The sequence below is a fragment of the Lactuca virosa genome, chromosome 2, assembly GCF_052849685.1.
Source record: "Lactuca virosa cultivar CGN04683 chromosome 2, Lactuca_virosa_CGN04683_v6, whole genome shotgun sequence".
NCBI lineage: Eukaryota > Viridiplantae > Streptophyta > Magnoliopsida > Asterales > Asteraceae > Lactuca > Lactuca virosa.
In genome coordinates, this window is record NC_136427.1 from 35,761,126 (window position 1) to 35,784,417 (window position 23,292).

A 23,292-nucleotide genomic window follows, 5' to 3' on the forward strand; every position below is an offset into this window, starting at 1 on the left:
TTTGCTCAAAACCCAACACTATACACATCCGATGCGACCCGTCCTTCTTCTTCACAAACAGAATCAGGGCTCCCTAGGGTGAACTGCTCGGTCGAATGAAACCCTTGTCTAACAGCTCCTGAAGCTGTGTAGACAACTCCTGCATCTCAGGAGGAGCCAACCGATACGGTGTCTTGGCTATCGGAGCCGCACCAGGGACTAGGTCGATCCTGAACTCCACCTGTCGCTTCGGAGGTATCCCAGGCAACTCCTCGGGGAATACGTCCGCAAACCCTCGTACCACGGGCACATCGTCCACCGTAGTCCTACCCGCCTCGCGGGTATCCATAACATAGGCGACATAACCTGCGCAACCCTGCTGAAGGTAACGCCTAGCTCTCGCTGCTGAACATAAAGCTGGTCCTCGCTGTGGCCTCTCGCCCTGAATCACCAGCTCTCCCCCACTTGGGGTCCTGATCCGTACCAACTGCAGCGCGCATGTAACATCCCAAAAATACCAGCTAAAAATTTCATTTTTAAATTAGGTTAATTCATAAAAACATCGTTACAAAACATTCATAATATTAATTGATGTCTGAGAACCGGTAACATCATAGTAAAATATTCAGAGTACATCCCAGAAAATCCATAGTGCGGAAAACATGAGAGTGTGTGATATGCCGCTACCGCGCCGGCTCCTGTCCCCTAGCTGAAGAGGTACCTGAAAACAAAACTATAAAACGTAAGCACGAAGCTTAGTGAGTCCCCCCCCCCATAATGCCACATACCATGCAATCATATAATGTACAGCTAAGAGATACGGGCCTCGCCCACACCCATAAGGATACGGGCCTCGCCCACACTCTACTAGCTAGGAGATACGGGCCTCGCCCACACTCTGCTATCCATGGAGATACGGGCCTCGCCCACACTCCGCTACTAAACCATAACATACAAGTATCACACAGACAACAAGTATAAGCAAATCTATCATACTGGCATATATCACAATCAAACTCAGCTATGAGATACGGGCTCCGCCCACACTCCGATACTAACATATCGTCTATACGGGCCGGCCTTGGTGCCTTAGACCCGTCCCTACTGGAAGGAAACTCACCTCGAGAGTAGCTGCCGAAAACCTGCTCAGACTACGCCTGGCTGCCGCACCGGTAATCCCTCCGGCTATAAATTCGTAAACATGGATTAGGTACTCATAAATACCCCTAAGGTCAAACGACTGGTCAAAGTCAACTCCTTGGTCCAAGTCAACCTTCTAATTGACTGGACTCGCCGAGTCCATCTGGCGACTCGCCGAGTCCTTCTATGTCTAGCCCGACTCTGACTCATCGGGCCCCTGTTCCCACTCACTGAGTCAGCCTGACTCGCTAGACGGGGACAACTAACAAACCCGCGACTGGACTCGCCGAGTCCAAGGGGGAGCTCGCCGAGTCCGACGAACAGATCTCCCAAATCGCTCCAATCTTTCATCCGAACATCAATCCTGGAGGTTTGGAGATTCTGGGACTATAGCTACACGTTAAATTGCTAATTCCACGTGCGACTACGGAGGGTTGGACCTCCTACACTTAAACCCTTCTTATCCTAATGACTGATCATATGACTCGCCGAGTTGGAAGAACAACTCGTCGAGTTCAAGGCTTTATTCAAGGGACTCGCCGAGTTTGAAGAACGACTCGCCGAGTACCAGACAATCTTCATAGGACTCGCCGAGTTGTTTATCCAACTCGCCGAGTCTAAGGCCATCTTCATGGAACTCGCCGAGTGCAATTTGGCACTCGCCGAGTAGCCTTCGACTCTTCACCCATTCTGGCCAATTCTGAGACATGCAATGGTTCCAAACCATAAATCTAAGCTCCTAGGGCATAAACACACGGAGTTTGGGAGGTTTAAGGTCTTGCAATCCACATAAGGGACAAAAAGGGAATCTATTATACTAAAGATCAAGAAGGAGCTTTCTTACCTGGTTAGGAGCTTCTCCCAGGGTAGATTTCGGATCTACCACACTTCCTTGCACCCTCCAACTTCCTCCTTCTTCTCTTAAGCTTCAAACTTCCTTCACCAAACCAAAATCACTCACAAGGATCAAAATAGGCTAGGGTTTCGCTCTACAGTTCTTCTGGAAGAGAATGGGACGAAATGGGTGTTTTAGAATGGGTAAAATAGGGTGCAATGTCTGAAAATAGAGTATCATTAGACAGGTGGACTCGCAGAGTCCATGCATCGACTCGCCGAGTTCACCGCTCAAATCTCGTGTCCACCCTGCGGCTACTCGGCGAGTCGGGACGCAGACTCGCCGAGTTCGTGGCAAAAATAAGATAAAAACTTAAATAAAATCATACCATGAACCTGGTGTTACAAATCTCCCCCACTTATTTTAGACTTCGTCCTTGAAGTCTGCCGCTCCCTTTAAGAACAGCTCCGGATAATGCTCCACCATCTCATCCGTGGGCTCCCAAGTCCATTCCGAGCCCTTCCGGTGCTGCCATTGCACCTTCACCAGCTCCACCCTCTTGTTCCTCAGTTCCTTCGACTTCCGATCTAGGATAGCCACAGGCCGCTCGATATAATTCAGGCTGTCATCAACCTGGATGTCCTCCAAAGGTACCACTGCTGAATCGTCCACCAGGCACTTCCGCAGCTGGGAGACGTGGAAAGTGTTGTGGATCTGACTGAGTTCAGCTGGCAGGTCCAGCTGATATGCCACCTTGCCCACCCGGGCTGCAACCCTAAACGGTCCAATATACCTGGGACCCAACTTGCCCCGTTTCCTGAATTGGATGACGCCCTTCCACGGCGACACTTTCAGGAGAACCATATCCCCGACCTGGAACTCCAGGTCTGATCGGCGCCTATCGGCATAACTCTTCTGCCGACTCTGAGCAGTCTGAAGCCTGCTCCGGACCTGCTGAATCTTCTCTGTCGTCTTGAGCACTACTTCGGTGCTCCCTATGACTCTCTGTCCATCGGGGTCCTGCACTTCCTCCCGTACAACATCTCGAAGGGAGAGCGGTCAATACTCGTGTGATAGCTGTTGTTATATGAGAACTCGGCTAAAGGAAGATAGGTATCCCAGCTACCACCGAAGTCTAAAACACACGCCCGCAGCATATCCTCCAGAGTCTGGATGGTCCGCTCGCTCTGGCCATCCGTCTGCGGGTGAAAGGCTGTACTAAAATGCAGACGAGTACCCAGCTCGTCATGAAACTTCTTCCAGAACCTGGAAGTGAACCGCACATCCCTATCTGAAATCACTGAAACTGGCACTCCGTGCCGTGCCACCACCTCTCTGATGTAGATATCGGCCAATTTCTCGGCCGAGATGCTCTCCTGAATCGGGATAAAGTGGGCGCTCTTGGTCAATCGATCGACGATGACCCATATCGAATCCACTCCCCGCGCGGTCCTGGGAAGCTTGGTGATGAAATCCATCGCGATGTCTTCCCATTTCCACAGCAGGATATCCAACGGTTGCATCTTGTCGTGCGGTCTCTGGTGTTCGGCCTTGACCTTCCTGCAGGTCAGACACCGCTCGACGTACCATGCTACATCCCGCTTCATGCAGGGCCACCAATAGTCCAGACGAAGATCCCTATACATCTTCGTTGCCCCTGGATGAATGGAGAATCGGGATTTGTGCGCCTCCTCCATCAGAACCTGGCGTACGCCTCCGAGATATGGAACCCACACCCTGCGGTGTAATGTCAATAATCCTCTGCTGTCATAGTCGAAGGAGGAAACCTGTCCCACAATCCGCTCACTCTTCCGATGTTCCTCCTTCATAGCCTCCTGCTGAGCCTCCCGGATTCGCTCCAAAAGCGGAGTCACCACTGTCATCCGCATGCAAATATCCCTGATCGGCGCTGCCTTGCGGCTAAGCGCATCGGCCACCACGTTGGCCTTCCACGGGTGATAAAGGATTTCACAATCATAATCCTTTACCACATCAAGCCACCGACGCTGCCTCATATTCAGATTTGGCTGGTCCATGAGGTACCTCAAACTCTTGTGGTCTGTGTAAATCGTACAGCGAACCCCATAGAGGTAATGACGCCAAATCTTGAGGGCGAACACAACATCCCCCAACTCCAAATCATGCGTCGGGTAGTTCGCCTCGTGAGGCTTCAGCTGCCTCGACGCGTAGGCGATGACATGCCCTTTCTGCATCAATACTGCGCCCAAACCTGAGATGGACGCATCACAGTATACAACAAAATCCTCCATGCCCTCTGGCAAGGCTAAGATTGGCGCCTCGCACAATCTCTGTCTCAGTGTCTCGAATGCTGCCTGCTGCTCAGGCCCCCAACGAAAGACCACAGCCTTCCTCGTTAACCTGGTCAGGGGTAATGCTATCTTGGAGAAATCCTGGATGAATCTCCGATAGTAGCCGGCTAATCCCAGGAAACTCCGAATCTCAGATGGAGATTTCGGAACCTCCCATCTCATCACGGCCTCCACCTTGGCCGGATCCACCGAAATCCCGTTCTGGTTGACAAGGTGCCCAAGAAACTGCACCTCGCGCAACCAGAACTCACACTTGGAGAACTTAGCATACAAGTTCTCCCTTATCAAGGTCTCCAAAACCTCCCGCAAATGCTCCTCATGCTGCTCTCGCGTCTTGGAGTAAACCAATATATCATCAATAAATACTATCACCGACCGGTCTAACATCGGTCTACACACGAGGTTCATGAGGTCCATGAATGCGGCAGGAGCATTGGTGAGCCCGAAAGGCATCACCACGAACTCATAGTGGCCATAACGTGTCCGAAATGCCGTCTTCTGCACATCCTCCTCTCTGACCCTCACCTGGTGATACCCTGAACGCAAATCTATCTTGAAGAACCAAGATGCTCCCTGAAGCTGGTCAAAGAGGTCGTCAATCCTCGGGAGTGGGTAGCGGTTCTTCACCGTTACTTTATTCAGCTCCCTATAATCGATACACATCCGATGCGACCCGTCCTTCTTCTTCACAAACAGAATCGGGGCTCCCCAGGGTGAACTACTCGGTCTAATGAAACCCTTGTCTAACAGCTCCTGAAGCTGTGTAGACAACTCCTGCATCTCAGGAGGAGCCAACCGATACGGTGTCTTGGCTATCGGAGCCGCACCAGGGACTAGGTCGATCCTGAACTCCACCTGTCGCTCTGGAGGTATCCCAGGCAGCTCCTCGGGGAATACATCCGCGAACTCTCGTACTACGGGCACATCGCCCACCGTCGCCTTACCCGCCTCCCGGGTGTCCATGACATATGCGACATATCCTGCGCAACCCTGCTGAAGGTAACGCCTTGCCCTCGCTGCCGAACAGAAGGCTGGCCCTCGCTGTGATCTCTCACCCTGAATTACTAACTCTCCCCCACTTGGGGCTCTGACTCGTACTAACTGTTGCGCACAATCTATCACTGCCCCATTGGGACTCAGCCAATCCATACCAATAATGACCTTGTTTCCCCGCAATGGAATGGGAACTAGGTCAACCAAATACCGCTCTTCGAACAACCTTAACACACAATCTCGGAAGACCTCTGATGCTCGCACCGACCGGTCGTCCGCAATCTCGACCTCTAAAGGGCAATCCAACATGCCCGAGGACTCAGGAAACTTCTTGCTAAGTGCAAGAGAAACAAAGGATCGGGTAGCCCCCGAATCAAACAACACCTGGACTGGAATACCGTTCACATGGAATGATCCTAAACGTATATACACAGAGCACATATCAATATCATAAATCTCATATAAATAGGTCAGAGGGAAAGAATCATACCCGTCACCACATCGGGTGCAGCGCGTGCCTCCTCGGCTGTCAGCTGAAATGCCCGGCTCCTCACCACCGGAGCCTCTTCCTTGCCCTGCCGGCCATCTGTAATCCGCAGGGTCGCTGGAGCTGGCGCCTGTACTGGCGCTGCTGCTGTCAACTGGGGGCAGTTCGCCCTCTTGTGGCCCCTCTGGTTGCAGTGGAAACACAGCAACTCAGATGTCTGAATAACCGGAGCAGGGGCAGTACAATCCCTGCTGAAGTGTCCCGTCCTGCCGCACCTGTAGCAGCCTATCGATCCTGATCTACACGCTCCCTCGTGCGATCTGCCGCACTTCCTGCAGCGGCCCAGTCCTGAATGGCCTTTCGGCCTACCATCTGATCCCTTGGGCTTCTTTCCCGAAGCCCCTATCGTCTGTCCCTCCTCTGCCTTCCTCTTCCGGATGTGCTCCAGATCTATCTCCCTCTCCCTCGCCCTAGCAATCATAGAATCCAGCGTAGGGCAAGCTGAAAAACTGACATGCTCCCGAATGTCGGCTCGCAGCATGTCATGGTAGCGGGTCCTCCTCATATCCTCATCACTTGCATACTGGGGCACCAGTAACGCCCTCTCCCGGAACTTGGCAGTGATCTCCGCCACTGTCTCTGTCGTCTGCCTCATATCCAAGAACTCCCGTGCCAACTGCTGGAGCTCCACCGCAGGCACGAACTCCGCCCTGAATCGTGTCACAAAGTCCGGCCATGTCATAGCCTCAATGGCCGCGGCTCCCAAAGAGTCACAAACCGACTCCCACCAATCTTTAGCTCTGTCACGTAGACACCCTGCTGCAAATCGTACCTTCGACCCCTCGGGGCAGAAGCTGATCAGCTGTGCAGACTCAAGGTCTGCAATCCATCGTCTGGCAGCAATGGGGTCCTTCGCCCCATGGAAATCTGATGCACCACTGCCCCTGAAGTCCTTAAAAGACAGTGTGTGTGGTCCTGACTGGCTAGCCGCCATATCACTCCTGAACGCCCTGAGACGATCCTCCATCAACTCTACAATACCCTCCTTGATCGACCCGAAGATGATGGGAGTCGACTCAAGGATGCCCCTGGTAATCTCTGACGCAATGAACTCGCGTAGACCCTCATCAACTGGTTCGGACCCTAAACCCGAAACCGATCCTGATCCTGAGCCTCCCGCTCCCTGTCGTGTGGTCACCATACTGCAAAACATAGCATAACCACCATCATACTATATTCCACTAACGAGGCTCACATTCATATCACAAGTCCCCGGTCTCGTCTCGGCCCTTTTTGAATCGAGTACGGATCCTCCGCTTTCAGTAGTACGGGCCCATACTACCTTCTACGTCTATCCGTACTTTCCTCAAGAATTGCCTCAACTCAACCAAGTCCTTTCTACTAATACTGCGGTTCTCGTGCTACTCTCGCCCTAGGCTTGCCCTAAGTAATCGCCATCCCACTCTCTGCCATCAGCTGCACAAGAAGTCCCTGGTTTCTTTCCCTAACTATCTCGCGAATATTATTACATATTACTCAGACTAGATAATTCTTCGAATGAGAGGTCCTACCCTACAACGGTTGGACTCAAACAAGAGCTGCGAAATAGGGCTAGACCCAACCTTCTGAAATTATTTAATCCTTGCAATATGTAACTTAGCATATTCGTTCACTAGTTAGTGAAAGACGACTAGAACTCCTAATAGCACAAAGCAAGCAGCATTCGGGCATTGAGTACACATAATCAAGTATATACTACTCTGGCTATCATACTGACTGATCTGTACTAGCATGCAATTCTCAAAAAGCCGAAACACATAAAGCAGGCACATAAGGCATCATTCCTAGATCCTTAGTCCTATTCTAGCATGCTGTTCTACTGAAACTGAAATTGATAATCATAACGTAAACTTGTATGGGTACTTTGGGGAAAACTTACTTGAGCTCGGCCGGTCGCGCACATCACACACCTTTTTCTTTTTAGAAACCCCTTTTACTTAGTCTTTAGAAAATCATTTCTTATAAAAATCTTTTAATCCCTCGATTTGAGTCCAGACACCCCCGAAGGTGTGTCCGAATCCCTCAAACCAGGGCTCTGATACCAACTTGTAACATCCCAAAAATACCAGCTAAAAATTTCATTTTTAAATTAGGTTAATTCATAAAAACATCGTTACAAAACATTCATAATATTAATTGATGTCTGAGAACCGGTAACATCATAGTAAAATATTCAGAGTACATCCCAGAAAATCCATAGTGCGGAAAACATGAGAGTGTGTGATATGCCGCTACCGCGCCGGCTCCTGTCCCCTAGCTGAAGAGGTACCTGAAAACAAAACTATAAAACGTAAGCACGAAGCTTAGTGAGTTCCCCCCCATAATGCCACGTACCATGCAATCATATAATGTACAGCTAAGAGATACGGGCCTCGCCCACACCCATAGGGATACGGGCCTCGCCCACACTCTACTAGCTAGGAGATACGGGCCTCGCCCACACTCTGCTATCCATGGAGATACGGGCCTCGCCCACACTCCGCTACTAAACCATAACATACAAGTATCACACAGACAACAAGTATAAGCAAATCTATCATACTGGCATATATCACAATCAAACTCAGCTATGAGATACGGGCTCCGCCCACACTCCGATACTAACATATCGTCTATACGGGCCGGCCTTGGTGCCTTAGACCCGTCCCTACTGGAAGGAAACTCACCTCGAGAGTAGCTGCCGAAAACCTGCTCAGACTACGCCTGGCTGCCGCACCGGTAATCCCTCCGGCTATAAATTCGTAAACATGGATTAGGTACTCATAAATACCCCTAAGGTCAAATGACTGGTCAAAGTCAACTCCTTGGTCCAAGTCAACCTTCTAATTAACTGGACTCGCCGAGTCCATCTGGCGACTCGCCGAGTCCTTCTATGTCTAGCCTGACTCTGACTCATCGGGCCCCTGTTCCCACTCACTGAGTCAGCCTGACTCGCTAGACGGGGACAACTAACAAACCCGCGACTGGACTCGCCGAGTCCACGGGGGAGCTCGCCGAGTCCGACGAACAGATCTCCCAAATCGCTCCAATCTTTCATCCGAACATCAATCCTGGAGGTTTGGAGATTCTGGGACTATAGCTACACGTTAAATTGCTAATTCCACGTGCGACTACGGAGGGTTGGACCTCCTACACTTAAACCCTTCTTATCCTAATGACTGATCATATGACTCGCCGAGTTGGATGAATAACTCGTCGAGTTCAAGGCTTTATTCAAGGGACTCGCCGAGTTTGAAGAACGACTCGCCGAGTACCAGACAATCTTCATAGGACTCGCCGAGTTGTTTATCCAACTCGCCGAGTCTAAGGCCATCTTCATGGAACTCGCCGAGTGCACTTTGGCACTCGCCGAGTACCCTTCGACTCTTCACCCATTCTGGCCAATTCTGAGACATGTAATAGTTCCAAACCATAAATCTAAGCTCCTAGGGCATAAACACACGGAGTTTGGGAGGTTTAAGGTCTTGCAATCCACATAAGGGACAAAAAGGGAATCTATTATACTAAAGATCAAGAAGGAGCTTTCTTACCTGGTTAGGAGCTTCTCCCAGGGTAGATTTCGGATCTACCACACTTCCTTGCACCCTCCAACTTCCTCCTTCTTCTCTTCAGCTTCAAACTTCCTTCACCAAACCAAAATCACTCACAAGGATCAAAATGGGCTAGGGTTTCGCTCTACAGTTCTTCTGGAAGAGAATGGGATGAAATGGGTGTTTTAGAATGGGTAAAATAGGGTGCAATGTATGAAAATAGAGTATCATTAGACAGGTGGACTCGCCGAGTCCATGCAACGACTCGTCGAGTTCACCGCTCAAATCCCGTGTCCACCCTGCTGCTACTCGTCGAGTCGGGACGCAGACTCGCCGAGTTCGTGGCAAAAATAAGATAAAAACTTAAATAAAATCATACCATGAACCCGGTGTTACAGCGCAGTCGATCACTGCCCCATTAGGGCTGAGCCAATCCATGCCTATAATCACCTTGTTCCCACGCAATGGAATGGGAACCAAGTCTACCAAGTAGCGCTCCTCAAATAACCTCAGCACACAATCTCGGAAGACCTCAGATGCTCGCAATGACCGGTCGTCCGCAATCTCGACCTCTAGAGGGAAATCCAACATGCCCGAAGACTCAGAAAACTTCTTGCTAAGCGCAAGAGAAACAAATGATCGGGTAGCGCCCGAATCAAACAACACCTGAACTGGGATGTCGTTCACATGGAACGATCCTAAACAAAGCACATATCAATATCACAAACATCATAAAAATAAATCCGAGGTAAAGAAAAATCCCCGTGACCACATCAGGTGCAGCGCGTGCCTCCTTGGCTGTCAGCTGAAATGCTCGGCTCCGCACCACTGGAGCCTCTGCCTTGACCTCCCGGCCATCTGCAACTCGCGCCGTCCCTGAGACCGGCGTCGCTGCTGGAATTGCTGTTGATGCTGCTGTCAACCTCGGGCAATTGTCCCTTTTGTGGCCCCTCTGATTGTAATGGAAGCAAATCAGGCCTGTCATTTGTACCGCAGGGGCGGGGGCAGTACAATCTCTGCCAAAATGCCCCACCTTGCCGCACTTATAGCAGCCCGAACCCGGCCCAGTGCGACAAGCTCCCTCGTGTGACCGACCGCATTTCCCACAACGGTCCCGTCCTGTCTGGCCTTTCGGCCTACCATCAGATCCCTTGGGCTTCTTCCCCGAAGCCCCAGTCGTCAGCCCCTCCACTGCCTTCCTCTTCTGGACGTGCTCCAGATCAATCTCCCTCTCCCTAGCCCTGGCAATCATGGAATCCAAGGTAGGTCAAGCTGAAAAACTAACATGCTCCCGAATGTCAGCTCATAGCATGTCATGGTAGCGGGTCCTCCTCATATCCTCAGCTCCCGCATACTGGGGCACCAGCAATGCCCTCTCCCGGAACTTGGCGGTGATCTCCGCCACAGTCTTCGTAGTCTGCCTCATATCCAAGAACTCCCTGGCCAGCCGCTGAAGCTCCACAGCTGGCGCAAACTCCGCCCTGAATCTGGTCACAAAGTCTGACCATGTCATAGCCTCAACAGCCGAGGCTCCCAATGAGTCACCAACAGACTCCCACCAATCTCTAGCCCTGTCTCGCAGGCATCCTGCTGCATATCTCACCTTCGACCCCTCTGGGCAGAAGCTCGTCAGCTGCACAGACTCAATGTCTGCGATCCATCTCCTCGCAGCAATGGAGTCTTTCACCCCACGGAAAATCCGACGCACCACTCCCACAAAAGTCCTTGAAGGACAGTGTGCGCGTACCCACCTGGCTAGACGCCATATCACCCCTGAATGCTCGGAGGCGATCCTCCATCAACTCAACAATCCCTTCCTTATTGACCCGAAAATGATAGGGGTCGACTCAAGGATGCCTCTCGTGATCTCAGACGCGATGAACTCGCACAGCCCGTCATCGACCTGCTCGGATCCTGCGCCCGAGCCTGATCCCGATCCTGATCCGGAACCTCCTGCTCCATGTCGTGTGGTCACCATGCTGAAAATACACGCATAATTGTCAGGATCATACATATACTTGAGAGATCTAACACACTCTCCAAGGTCCCTGGTTCCATCTACGCCCTCCTTGATTCGAGTACAGGTCCTCTGCTTTCAGTAGTACGGGCCCATACTACCTTCCACATCTACCTGTACTTTCCTCAAGGATTTCTTCGACTTCACCAAGTCCCTTTTACCGATACCCTTTCCACTGACCTCATCCTAGGCTTCCCTAGGGCACTCTCCGACCTACCCTCCGCCATCAGCTGCACTAGGAGTCCCTACTACCTTTCCCTAACTAACTTGCAGATACTGCTACATATCCACTCCTTAGTTAGTTGGAAATATTCAGGACCCCCAAAGTACAAAGCAAGCATCATTCGTGCATCGAGTAACCAAATCAGGCATAACCTATATAGGCCATCCTACTGCTAACTAAACAGTCCTAGCATACAGCTCATACAACAGGCATTTAAGGCATCCTTCTAGATCCTTAGCCCTAACTAGCATGCAATTATCAGAATCATATATCAGGCACACAAGGCATCTTCCTAGATCCTTAGTCCTATTCTAGCATGCAATTCTGAATCAAAGCCATATAGCATAACATGTATGGGTATCTTGGGGAAAACTTACTTGAGCCCGGCCGGTCGCATGCATCACACACCTTGTCTTTCTTAAAATCCTTCCGTTTAGATTTTTAGAAAACCATTTTATTGTAAAAATCTTTTAGCCCCTCAGTTTGAGTCCAGACACCCCCGAGGCGTGTCCGAATCCCTCAAACTAGGGCTCTGATACCAACTTGTAACATCCCAAAATTCAGCCCAAAAATTTCGTTTTTGATTAATTAATTCACAAAACATTCATTAGAAAATATTGTATAAACACGTCATCTCAGAAACTAAGTATCATGTTTGAAACCCACAACATAAACAAATGTCATATCAGAGTACAATCCCAGAAAACACCATGCGGAAAATCATATGAGTGTGTGATGCCATGCTACGCCGCCGGCTCCTTCCCCTTAGACGAAGAGGTACCTGAAACCAAAAACTGAAACCGTAAGCACAAGGCTTAGTGAGTTCCCCCATCATACCACATACCATACAATATCATCGGTATCTTTCAACCGGTAACCATTCATCGGTATCTTTCAACCGGTAACCATTCATCGGTATCTTTCAACCGGTAACCATTCATCGGTATCTTTCAACCGGTAACTGGGGACTATTCCACCCCCTTCCACTAGCATACAATACAAGGCATAAGCATACAGTCAGGCATATTCGGGTACTGACCTACCCCTCGGTCCTAAGGACCACTTTCAGGGAAACTATCCCTATCATGCACGTAACATATCATACAGATATAACTCATAACCAAACGTATAACCAGACCAAGATAATTATCACAAAGACAATCATCTTCTAATACTCCTCATTGGTGGGCCGGCATTGTGGCCGTAGACCCACCCCTACTGGAAGGTAATTCACCTCGTACAAGTAGTCGCTGATAATCTGTGCGGGAAACCTCCGTCCGCTGCTGCTCCGGAAATCCTCCGGCTACAACCCCACAATACTCCGTTAGAAACAGATCTCTATACTTAGGGTAAAATGACCATTTTACCCCCAACCAAGTCAAGTCAAAGTCAAAGTCAAAGTCAAAGTCAAAGTCAACTTCCAGTTGACCCGACTCGCCGAGTTGGGCCGTCAACTCGCCGAGTCCCCCACTCTCTACTCGTCCTTATCCGTGCACCTACTCGTCGAGTTGGGCCGTCAACTCGACGAGTTCCTCTCCCATTCGAACTCCATATGAAAACTCATCCGACTCGTCGAGTTCACCTTCATCTGATGAACAACTTCTGTCCTCAACTCGCCGAGTTGATGAACAACTCGCCGAGTTCTAAGGAGATTGCCTTGGACTCGCCGAGTCCAAGAATGCACTCGCCGAGTCCCATGAATTTCCAGCACAAAGGCTTAATCCAGAACGTTGGGTCACCCCCTGTGACCTTCCTGAAACCTTTCTACACTCAACTGGGTCCTTATGACCCTCAACTGATATGGACAGGACCATGCACTCGCCGAGTCCTATGAATGGACTCGCCGAGTTGGTCACCACCTTTCACTAAATCTTTGATTTCTGGTGTACAACCCTTGATCAAAAGATAGATCCATGCTTCTACAATCGATCTAGCACGTAAAGTTACAACCTTTACGTGCTTGCATGGGACTTTGAGTTCAAAAGGACCTAAAACAAGCTCCTAGGGTGCATGGGACCCTTTTATGGGAGCAAAAGCCACTCACATCTGCTTAAGGACTCTTTAAATGATGTGATTCAGAAGCTCAAACCCCCAACCACGTTTGCAAACATGGTTGGCTACCAAAATGGCTCATAAAAACCCTAAATCTTCCCAAAGAGGGATTTAACAAATGAAAGAGCAAGGTATAGACTTTATACCTTCTGAAGACTGCAAATGATGCTCACAACTGAATCCCTCAAGTCTCCTCTTGATCCTTCAAGCTTTTCCTCCTTCCTTGAACCACAAAATCACCAAGATCACTCCAAATGCCTTAAAATTCTTCAATAACGGCTAGGGTTTGCTATGGGGGTCTTCTGGGAGTAAATGGGATGAAGGAGGCCGAGTTAAGGTGTTTAAATAGGGCACACACCCCTGGATTAGGGTTTTTGTCCAAACAGGGTCTACTCGCCGAGTTCGGGAACCGACTCGGCGAGTCCATCACTTAAGACGCCAAATCTTGAGGGCGAATACTATAGTCCCCAACTCCAAATCATGCGTCGGGTAATTCGCCTCGTGAGGTTTCAGCTGCCTCAACGCATAGGCGATGACATGCCCTCTCTGCATCAATACCACGCCCAAACCTGCGATGGATGCATCGCAGTACACAACAAAATCCTCCATGCCCTCTGGCAGGGCCAAGATTGGCGCCTCGCACAATCTCTGTCTCAGTGCCTCGAACGCGGCCTGCTGCTCAGGCCCCCAGTGGTACACCACCGACTTCTTAGTCAGTCGGGTGAGCGGAACTGCTATCTTGGAGAAGTCCTGAATGAATCTCCGATAGTAGACTGCCAATCCTAGAAAGCTCCGAATCTCAGATGGAGACCTCGGAACCTCCCAACTCATCACGGCCTCCACTTTGTCCGGATCTACCGAAATCCCGTTCTGGTTGACAAGGTGCCCAAGAAACTGCACCTCGCGCAACCAGAACTCACACTTGGAGAACTTAGCATACAAGTTCTCCCTCCTCAATGTCTCTAGAACCTCCCGCAAATGCTCCTCATGCTGATCTCGCGTCTTGGAGTAAACCAAGATATCATCAATAAATACTATTACCGACCGGTCTAACATCGGTCTACACACGCGGTTCATGAGGTTCATGAACGCGGCAGGAGCATTGGTGAGCCCGAATGGCATCACCACAAACTCATAATGGCCATAACGCGTCCGAAACGCAGTCTTCTGCACATCCTCCTCTCTGACCCTCATTTGATGATACCCCGAACGCAAATCAATCTTGGAGAACCAAGATGCTCCCTGTAGCTGGTCAAAGAGGTCATCAATCCTCGGGAGTGGGTAGCGGTTCTTCACCGTTACCTTATTTAGCTCCCGATAATCTATACACATCCGATGCGACCCGTCCTTCTTCTTCACAAACAGAATCGGGGCTCCCCAGGGTGAACTGCTCGGTCGAATGAAACCCTTGTCTAACAGCTCCTGAAGCTGTGTAGACAACTCCTGCATCTCAGGAGGAGCCAACCGATACGGTGTCTTGGCTATCGGAGCCGCACCAGGGACTAGGTCGATCCTGAACTCCACCTGTCGCTGCGGAGGTATCCCAGGCAACTCCTCGGGGAATACGTCCGCAAACTCTCGTACCACGGGCACATCGTCCATCGTAGTCCTACCCGCCTCCCGGGTATCCATAACATAGGCGACATAACCTGCGCAACCCTGCTGAAGGTAACGCCTCGCTCTCGCTGCTGAATATAAAGCTGGTCCTCGTTGTGCTCCCTTGATGTAGCTTGACCCTTCCCATGTACACAAACCTTGTTGAGAGCATAATATTGACCTTCTGGCATTATGAGGCCTTGCATGCACGTAATGTTTGGACCTTTACGTGGCATCTGTGATAGAGAAGGTTGGATCTGAAGTTTGGGACTCCAGATTCCACTGTGAAGGACCGAAAACGAAATGGATTAAAGGAACTCGTCGAGTCGCCTTGTGAACTCCGCTAGTCGGGTTTACGGCTAAGGGTTTGCGGCCGAGGGTGTACGGCTAAGGGTTTACGGCCATGGGGTTTTCGACCAGGGTTTTCAGTCGAGTGTTTGGAGGGGACTCGGTGAGTTGCTCTAGTGACTCGGTGAGTCGGCGAGTTAGGCAAGGAACTCGGCGAGTAGCTGGTTATACTCGACGAGTTGAGGTCAACATGGACTGTTGACCTTAACTGTGGACTTTGACGTTGACCAAGGTTGACTAGGGTTGACCCGGAGGGTATTTATGGTATTTTAAGGTTGTGACAGGATAATCACATGATGATTACAGGCAGTTGAGTTGAAGTAGAGCGTCGAGACTTACTGGGTCTTACTCTGTTAGTCCAGCAATTGGAGTTTCGTCTGCGGGATTTCGTCAGTGCGAGGTGAGTCTTCTCACCATGCCAATGGGTCTAAGGCACCAAGGTCGGCCCATTTTATGATAGTTGGTATACTTGCTATGTAGAGGTGTGTGATACGTATATATGTATGATAGCCTTTGTGGCTAATGGTAGAGATAGCCTTATGGCTAATGGTAGAGATAGTCGTATGGCTAATGGTAGAGATAGCATTTATGGCTGATGCAAGAGATAGCCTTGTGGCTAATGATAGCGATAGCCTTTGTGGCTAATGGTAGAGATAGCTTCTAAAGCTAATTGATATGAGTTATGTGGTAGAGAGTTCTTTATATCTAATATGACATGGTTATGTGGATTGTGGGTGGGTATGCTCTGGGGGACTCACTAAACTTCATGCTTACGGTTTACAGTTTTGGTTTCAGGTACTTCGTTTTCAAAAGAAAGGAGTCGGCTCGATCGCAGCGCATCACACTATGGTTTTCTGCACATGAGATCTTTGGGATTACACTCTGATATTGTTTTATGATAACATGTTTTGATTATTTCCACCTTGGTTTTGACATGACATGATATTATGGATGTTTTCTTATAATGTTGGTTTATAATAACTTAATTAAAACGAAATTTTTACCCTTGATTTTTGGGTCGTTACAAGTTGGTATCAGAGCCTTGGTTTGAGGGATTCGGACATACTTTCGGGTATGTCTGGACTCAAACTAAGGACTTGGTATGAAAATTTTCAAAAGTAAAATCATTTTACAAAAAGGAGTTTGAAAAGAGAAATTACCTTGAAAAGAATGAGGTGTGTGATGCGTGCAATCAGCCAAGCTCAAGTAAGTTTCCCCAGAATACTCACATTTATTATCTGTTATGATTTGATTATGAATCTGTGAATCACATGCTAGTTAGGGCTAGGGGAGATGTATGTATATGTTGTATGAGCTAGTAGACTTGCATACTAGTGCTGAGTAGTCAGCAATAGTTTGGCCTGATATGTGATGCTTGTAGCCGCGAGAATATTGGATGCCATGCTGGAATGAGAATGATAATTGGTATTTGTAACTGCTATATGTATGCTTTTAAAATTGAATACGGTTAGGATCTTATAGCCTTAGAATAATTGATTTGGCCTTATTTCCTGTTCCTTGTATGGTTGTGGTCCTAGGGTAGAGTCTATTATTCGACAGTCTATTAGATCCTGTTCTGTGTATAATTTGCATGCATAAGGCAGCCGACAGTGAGAATGGATGGATATGGACAGCGCAAGTCGCTACATGTGAGCGGAATGTTCTATGATAGTTCTTTGGATCGGAGTGCTACTGCACGAATGTTGCTTGCTTTGTGCTTTGTGGAACTCTTGAGTGATGGGAGTCAGCTACTAAGTGGATATGACGATATCCAGGAGGTGGATGGCTGGCATCATGGGAAGTTCCTCAGCAGGTGATGGCAGGGCGAGGTTGGGAACCTAGGAAAGCCTAGGATATGCTCCTGTGAGTTAGTGGGGCGATACAGAGAGGTTGGGAGCAAGGGGGAGCCTAGAAGGTGCTTCAGTGGATATTGTATTGCTGTTTGACGGATATTCGGTACATCAGTGGGGTAGGTGACTTAGAGGATTCAGGAGGATTGCTGAGGAAAGTATGGATATGTGTGGAAGGTAGTATGGGCCCGTACTACTGAAAGCACAGGATTGCTGAGGAAAGTATGGATATCAGTGAGAGTCCTAGAGAATCTAAGAAGCCTGGGAAGGAGAATCCTTGGTTATGAATGGACCGTGGGGATAGCTGTTGTGCATAATGGGGATGAGCACCCATGAGGGAGGACCAGGGTTTGGTCCCGGCTCCGGTAGTGAGCCAGATAGTGGAAGGACTGCCAGGATTTTGAGTTTGCCAAGGATCTCTTGTATCAGGCGGCAAGGATTGATTATGCGATCTATTGCACCTTCGGGGTTGGAGACTGTGTCTTGGGGATAGTTAGTAGCCCGGTGTAGAGCAGGGGTTGCTCCGACTATTGCAGTTCAGTCGTTGGCAATTGAGATGGTAAGTAGGTCAGGGTGCGGGACCCTGAATGTTACGATCTCTAGAGCTCGAGAGCAGGGATTGGTTGGAGCGAATTGGGATGAGGGGGCCAGATCGGGTGCCTATATTGGAGGGTCCTGGAAAGAGACCCAAGAGTTTGAGTCAGCTTGCGGGGGGGCAGAAGGGTTGGATTCAGTGTGGTTCTTGTGGGGAACTACACGAAGGAATTTTTCGTTTCAAGGTTAGCACATAGTGCTTGAGTGATGAAAGTCTGTGGGTGTAGCCGCAGCCTTCACTAGGTTGGTAGAGAGCATGGGAGTGTCATTAGCACGTGGAATGAACATTAGTACCCACCAGTTCGGGTGCAGCAGTGAGGATATGGAAATCCACGGATTGGATTTCAAAATTACCTGGATGGGTTAGATCTGGTTGAGCCAATGATAAGATTGTAAGGAACGCCACTACAGTTATGAGATCGAGGAAGCAATGGATTGCTTAAGGTTGCTTATTTCATAAGTCTACCATTGGTTAGGTAGCAATCACTTTTAGCCTTGGATTTGACGACGTCAGGACTCGACACACGGACCCGATCGGTTGGATCGGGAAATGGTTAGAACCACAGTGGCATGATAACTAGTGGCAACTAGTTCCAAGGAAGGATTTCGTTTGGAAGTCGTGTGAGGCAACTGTGTGAGAGCCCTTTGGCTCCGCAATCGGGCCGGGACCCGATATTCTAGATGATCGGTGAATGAATTGAGACCAGGCAGGTCTCGTTAGATTTGGAAGGCGGTCATGTAGCAATATACTGCTTCAGGCAGTTCAGTGTTTGGGCAGCTTCAGCATCTGAGCAGCATTCGTATTTGTGTTTTGGGTTGCGGAATAAACGTAATGGGTTCAATAATAATGATTCAGTATGAGTGGTCTGTCAGGGAATCAGACTATCTCAAGATAGTAGATTTCAGACGAAGTAGATGTGATCATGATGCAAGGGATTCGTTTCATCTTCGGGTTTTAGAACCTTGCGGGGTTGGTTTAGTTGCCTGGGAAAGGTTGGGGATGCTAGTGGATGTGATCATGCCGTTCAAGTTGTCGGGTTTGGTTCGAGGGTTGGTACGAGGGAATTATATCTAGATTTCAGTAACCCTAGCTATTATGTTTGGAAATGCTTTCGGGGTTGTCAAAGGAGAAAGAGGAGTTGTCGCAGAAGTGTTGTAGGAGCATCCGACTTTCGGACTTCAAAATCTGAGTGTGATATCAGTTTGGGCAGCTAGAGTCATTGGCATTGTTAGGATTCGGGAAGTGTTAGCTGGTTTTCGAGAATCGTGTTGTTTAGGAATAGTTATTCATGGTGGTCAAGCTCGGTTAAGCACCGGTCGTCAGCAGATTGATCAGTGGAGCGAGAGAGGGTTTGGGAATCTTTCAATTCTCATATGCTGAGCGGACTTAGTTGAATCTAAGTGGGGGAGAACCATTCATACATCCATGATGGAAGCGAGTGTAAGACGAGGATGCGTTTCACATCCCCATTATGGAAGGAAAGGTGGCCTTAGGGGTTGATTGAATATGGGATATCGTGGGTTGGGAGTTTGGGAAACTTCCCAACATTTGGATCGTGTCCTGTTGACTTCATGTATCAGGTTCGGGGGAGGGAACCAGGTTGGGTCCCAGTCAGTATTTGTGTTCAGTTGGGAGGATAGACCACGTAAGTGCTCAATGTTGAGATATGTTCGGGTTGATAGATGAGCGATAGGGTCATCGGCAGCGATCATGTAGTGTTAGAAGTGTTGTAAGACTGCGGGTGTAGCCGTAGCATTCACAAGGTTGTCGGATAGTGTTGGAAGTGTTGGAAGACTGCGTGTAACATCCGGATTCCTAGGTATCCTATTTTAATTATTTTATATTGAGTTTTAGAGGGGGGACTCGGCGAGTAGGCGCCCAGACTCGCCGAGTTGGATCGCGATGCGTTGGCCTGATTTAATGAAGGACTCGGCGAGTCCATTCGTGGACTCGGCGAGTCCATGTTGTTTGATGAAACCCTAATTTCTCGGGTTTGAGACCTATTTAAGGACTCTTATAGCCACCATTTGCGGCTACCAGACCCTTGAGAGGAACCCTAATAGTGCTTGAGCGTTTGAGAGAGAGAAGAAGCCATTATTGGACCTTTGTGGGTTGCTTTTGCAAGAAGAAGTTGATTCCAGCTTAGAGGAGGCCAAGGAGGTTGCACATCTGTGGTTTTCAAGCAAAGGGCATCATCTTTGAGGTAACATATCGATCCTCTTTCTGTTTTAATAAAGAATCCATGGATCTAGGGTTTTCTATAACCTTTATTGGGATGATTTGTTGGAGATATGGTCCCTTATCATGTTTAGGCTTCAGATCTGGACCCATAGTGGTCCAGAGAATCTTATCCATCTTGCTTTTTGATGAGATATGAAAGAAATGGACTTAGGATGTTGTATTTGGGGCCAAATCATCAAGTAGAGTCATTTGGACGTTGCATGAGCATCAAGTTCGAACCTTTACGTGTTTATTGAGCTTGGGAAGGTTAGATCTATGGATTAGAGGAACAGATCTGACCTCAGAAGGTCATTTGAGTGTGAGCATGGAATGAACTCGCCGAGTCCATGAGCAGACTCGACTAGTCGAGTCGGGTTGCCCCGCGACTCGCGACCTGTGATGACCCGTGGAGTATAGGGTTGACTCAGCGAGTCAAGAGAGGACCAGGGACGAAAAGGGCAGGCGTGTACTCGCCGAGTCACCCTAGTGCACTCGGCGAGTCGGGTCAAAGTTGACCGTTGACTTTAGGGTTCTGGTCAAGACTGATTCAGGAGAGTTCAGGGAAGGGTAGAATGGCCTTCTACCTAGTCTGTAGAGATGAGATCCTGAGAGATTATTGATCGGGAATGTTATTTGAATAATAGGAGGAGGCTAAGTCGGGACGTTGAGCACGAGAGTTTATCCGACTTCATTGAGGTGATTCTTCTCACTATACTGTACCTGGATGGGTACTTATGTGTGACCGGAAGGTCTTGCATGCTACGAGATGTATGTGTTATATGCTGTTATGTGATATGTATGTGCTATGTATGTTATGTATGGTATGGACCGGAAGGTCAAGAGGTTACGGACCGGAAGGTCGATACGGATAGGACCGGAAGGTCTATCGAGACTTGGGATGGAAGTCCCTGAGACACATGGATCGGAAGATCCTATAGATCGAGACTTGGGATGGAAGTCCCTGAGACACATGGATCGGAAGATCCTATAGAGTCATGGCCTGGAAAGGCGTATGTATGGTATGTGGTATTTTGGGGAGCTCACTAAGCATTTATGCTTACAATTGTTATGATATGTGTTTCAGGTACTAACGAGGACCGTGGGAAGGCGCCGGCATGATCCGTACACACTTATGGAGTTTATGATATCGAGATCTTGGGACATGTTTTGTTATGTTACAGTGGACACATTATGTTTTTTATGATTATCGTGTGAATGAATGTCTGTTTTTAAATGAAAAATTGTTTTGAAAAATTACGTTGTTACAAGTTGGTATCAGAGCCTTGGTTTGAGGGATTCGGGTGCATCTTCGGATGAATCTGAACTCAAACTGAGGAATTAAGGAAGTTTTTCATAAAATAAACAATTTTTCTAAAAGAGTAAAAGATTTTGAGAAAGGCAGAAGGAAGCAGTGTGTACGATCAGCCAGCACCCGAACGGTGATTTCCCAAAATACCCTTACATTATGTGTTATGAGACATGTTATGATATGATATGCATGCTAGAGTTGGCTAGGTATTCATATTAGGACTATAGTGGCCTGATTTTGTGATGCCTCAGCCTAGGAAGGATTTTGCTGCTATGTGATGCTTGAGAGCGAGTAGGTAGCAGTGAGGAGCTGATGAGAGGTCTACCGCAGGGTAGCCTATGCCAGTGAGATATAGAGTACTTGTGATTTGGGACCCAAGGAGGGGGACTTAGGGTTAATACTGATGCGGTGTGGACGGTAGTATAGGGCCCGTACTACTGAAGACACCGGAGCAGTGCGCACTCTAAGTAAGAATCCATTGGGTACCAAGGAACAAGTAGGGTTGAGTTATCGAGTGCGAGTATGCTCGAGCGAGTCTCTGATATTCTTATGTTGTATTTTAGGGACATCATGGTTGGGACACGCCACAGACCTGAGTCGAGCGGCGTGAGTGACGAGGAGCTTCGTCAGATGATCCACGATGAGGTGGCGGCGGCGATCAGGGCCGAGATTCCGGAGATGTTTGGGTCTATCAAGACCACACTGCTTGAGACGTTCGATGAGCGGTACGCCGCGGTGACTAAGGTTGCTGCTGCTGCAGCTACTACAGCTGTGGCTGCTGCCAGACCTCAGGGAGGTGACTCGTTGTTGCTTCGGGAGTTCAGCAACACGAAGCCACCAGAGTTTGATGGGACACAGGATCCGATCGCTGCGATGAGATGGATTGCTGATATTGAGGGATGCTTCTACACGTGTTCATGTCCGGAGCATCTGAGGGTACGGTTCGCATGGAACCAGCTTCGCTTGGGAGCGAAGGATTGGTGGAAGTTCGTGACGGCGAGCTTCACTCTTGCAGAGATTTCAGCGGTGACCTGGGAGAGGTTCACCACCATGTTCAGAGACGAGTATGTTCCCCCTGTGGAGAGGGAATGGTTGGTTCAGGAGTTCTTGACCCTCAAGCAGGGTACTGATTCGGTTAATGTGGTTACGAGGAAGTTTCATGAGAGGGCGGTGTTCTGCCCTGAGCAGGTGTCTACTGAGCAGGCACGTATGAGCCGGTATTTGGGCGTTTTGAGGAGGGATATACGGGAGTTCGTGTCGAACTCGACTTACCGGACATTTACTGAGCTCCAGGCAAATGCCCGGAAGAGGGAGATTGAGTTGGAGACTCAGACCAGGGAGGAGGCCGAGTCTCAGAGGATAGATCGGCGGCCGGCACAGTCTCAGCCGGCAGCCAAGCGGGCCAAGTCCGCTGATACGAGATCTGGAGGCCAGAAGGGCCGCACTTACAGAAAGTGCGGCAAGGGACATGATGGGGTCTGTCGATCGGGTGCTTGCTACAAATGTGGCAAGGAGGGGCATATCGCCAAGGATTGCCCCAAGGGATTTATGGTTTGCTTTCATTGCAACTAGACTGGTCATCGGAAGGCCGAGTGCCCGCAGTTGCATCAGGGATCAGCACAGGGATCTGCCCCTGCTGCTAGGGTTACCGAGGTTCGGCCAGTGAAGGCCGAGGCACCGAAGGCTCGTGGGAGAGCTTTCCAGTTGACAGCGGAGGAGGTCCGCGCA

At 49.2% G+C, this 23,292-nt stretch overlaps 1 protein-coding gene across 1 annotated transcript in view; it reads right to left on the reverse strand.

Annotated features, from left to right (window-relative positions):
- Window positions 1-23,292, reverse strand: part of LOC145157362 (uncharacterized) — a 46,019-nt gene that overhangs the window by 16,531 nt on the left and 6,196 nt on the right. Inside the window, exon 2 of the mRNA XM_079076412.1 lies at window positions 5,901-6,966. Within this exon, the coding sequence (XP_078932538.1) occupies window positions 5,901-6,965 (1,065 nt within the window). The 5' untranslated portion in view covers window position 6,966. The remainder of the gene's footprint in view (window positions 1-5,900; window positions 6,967-23,292) is intronic.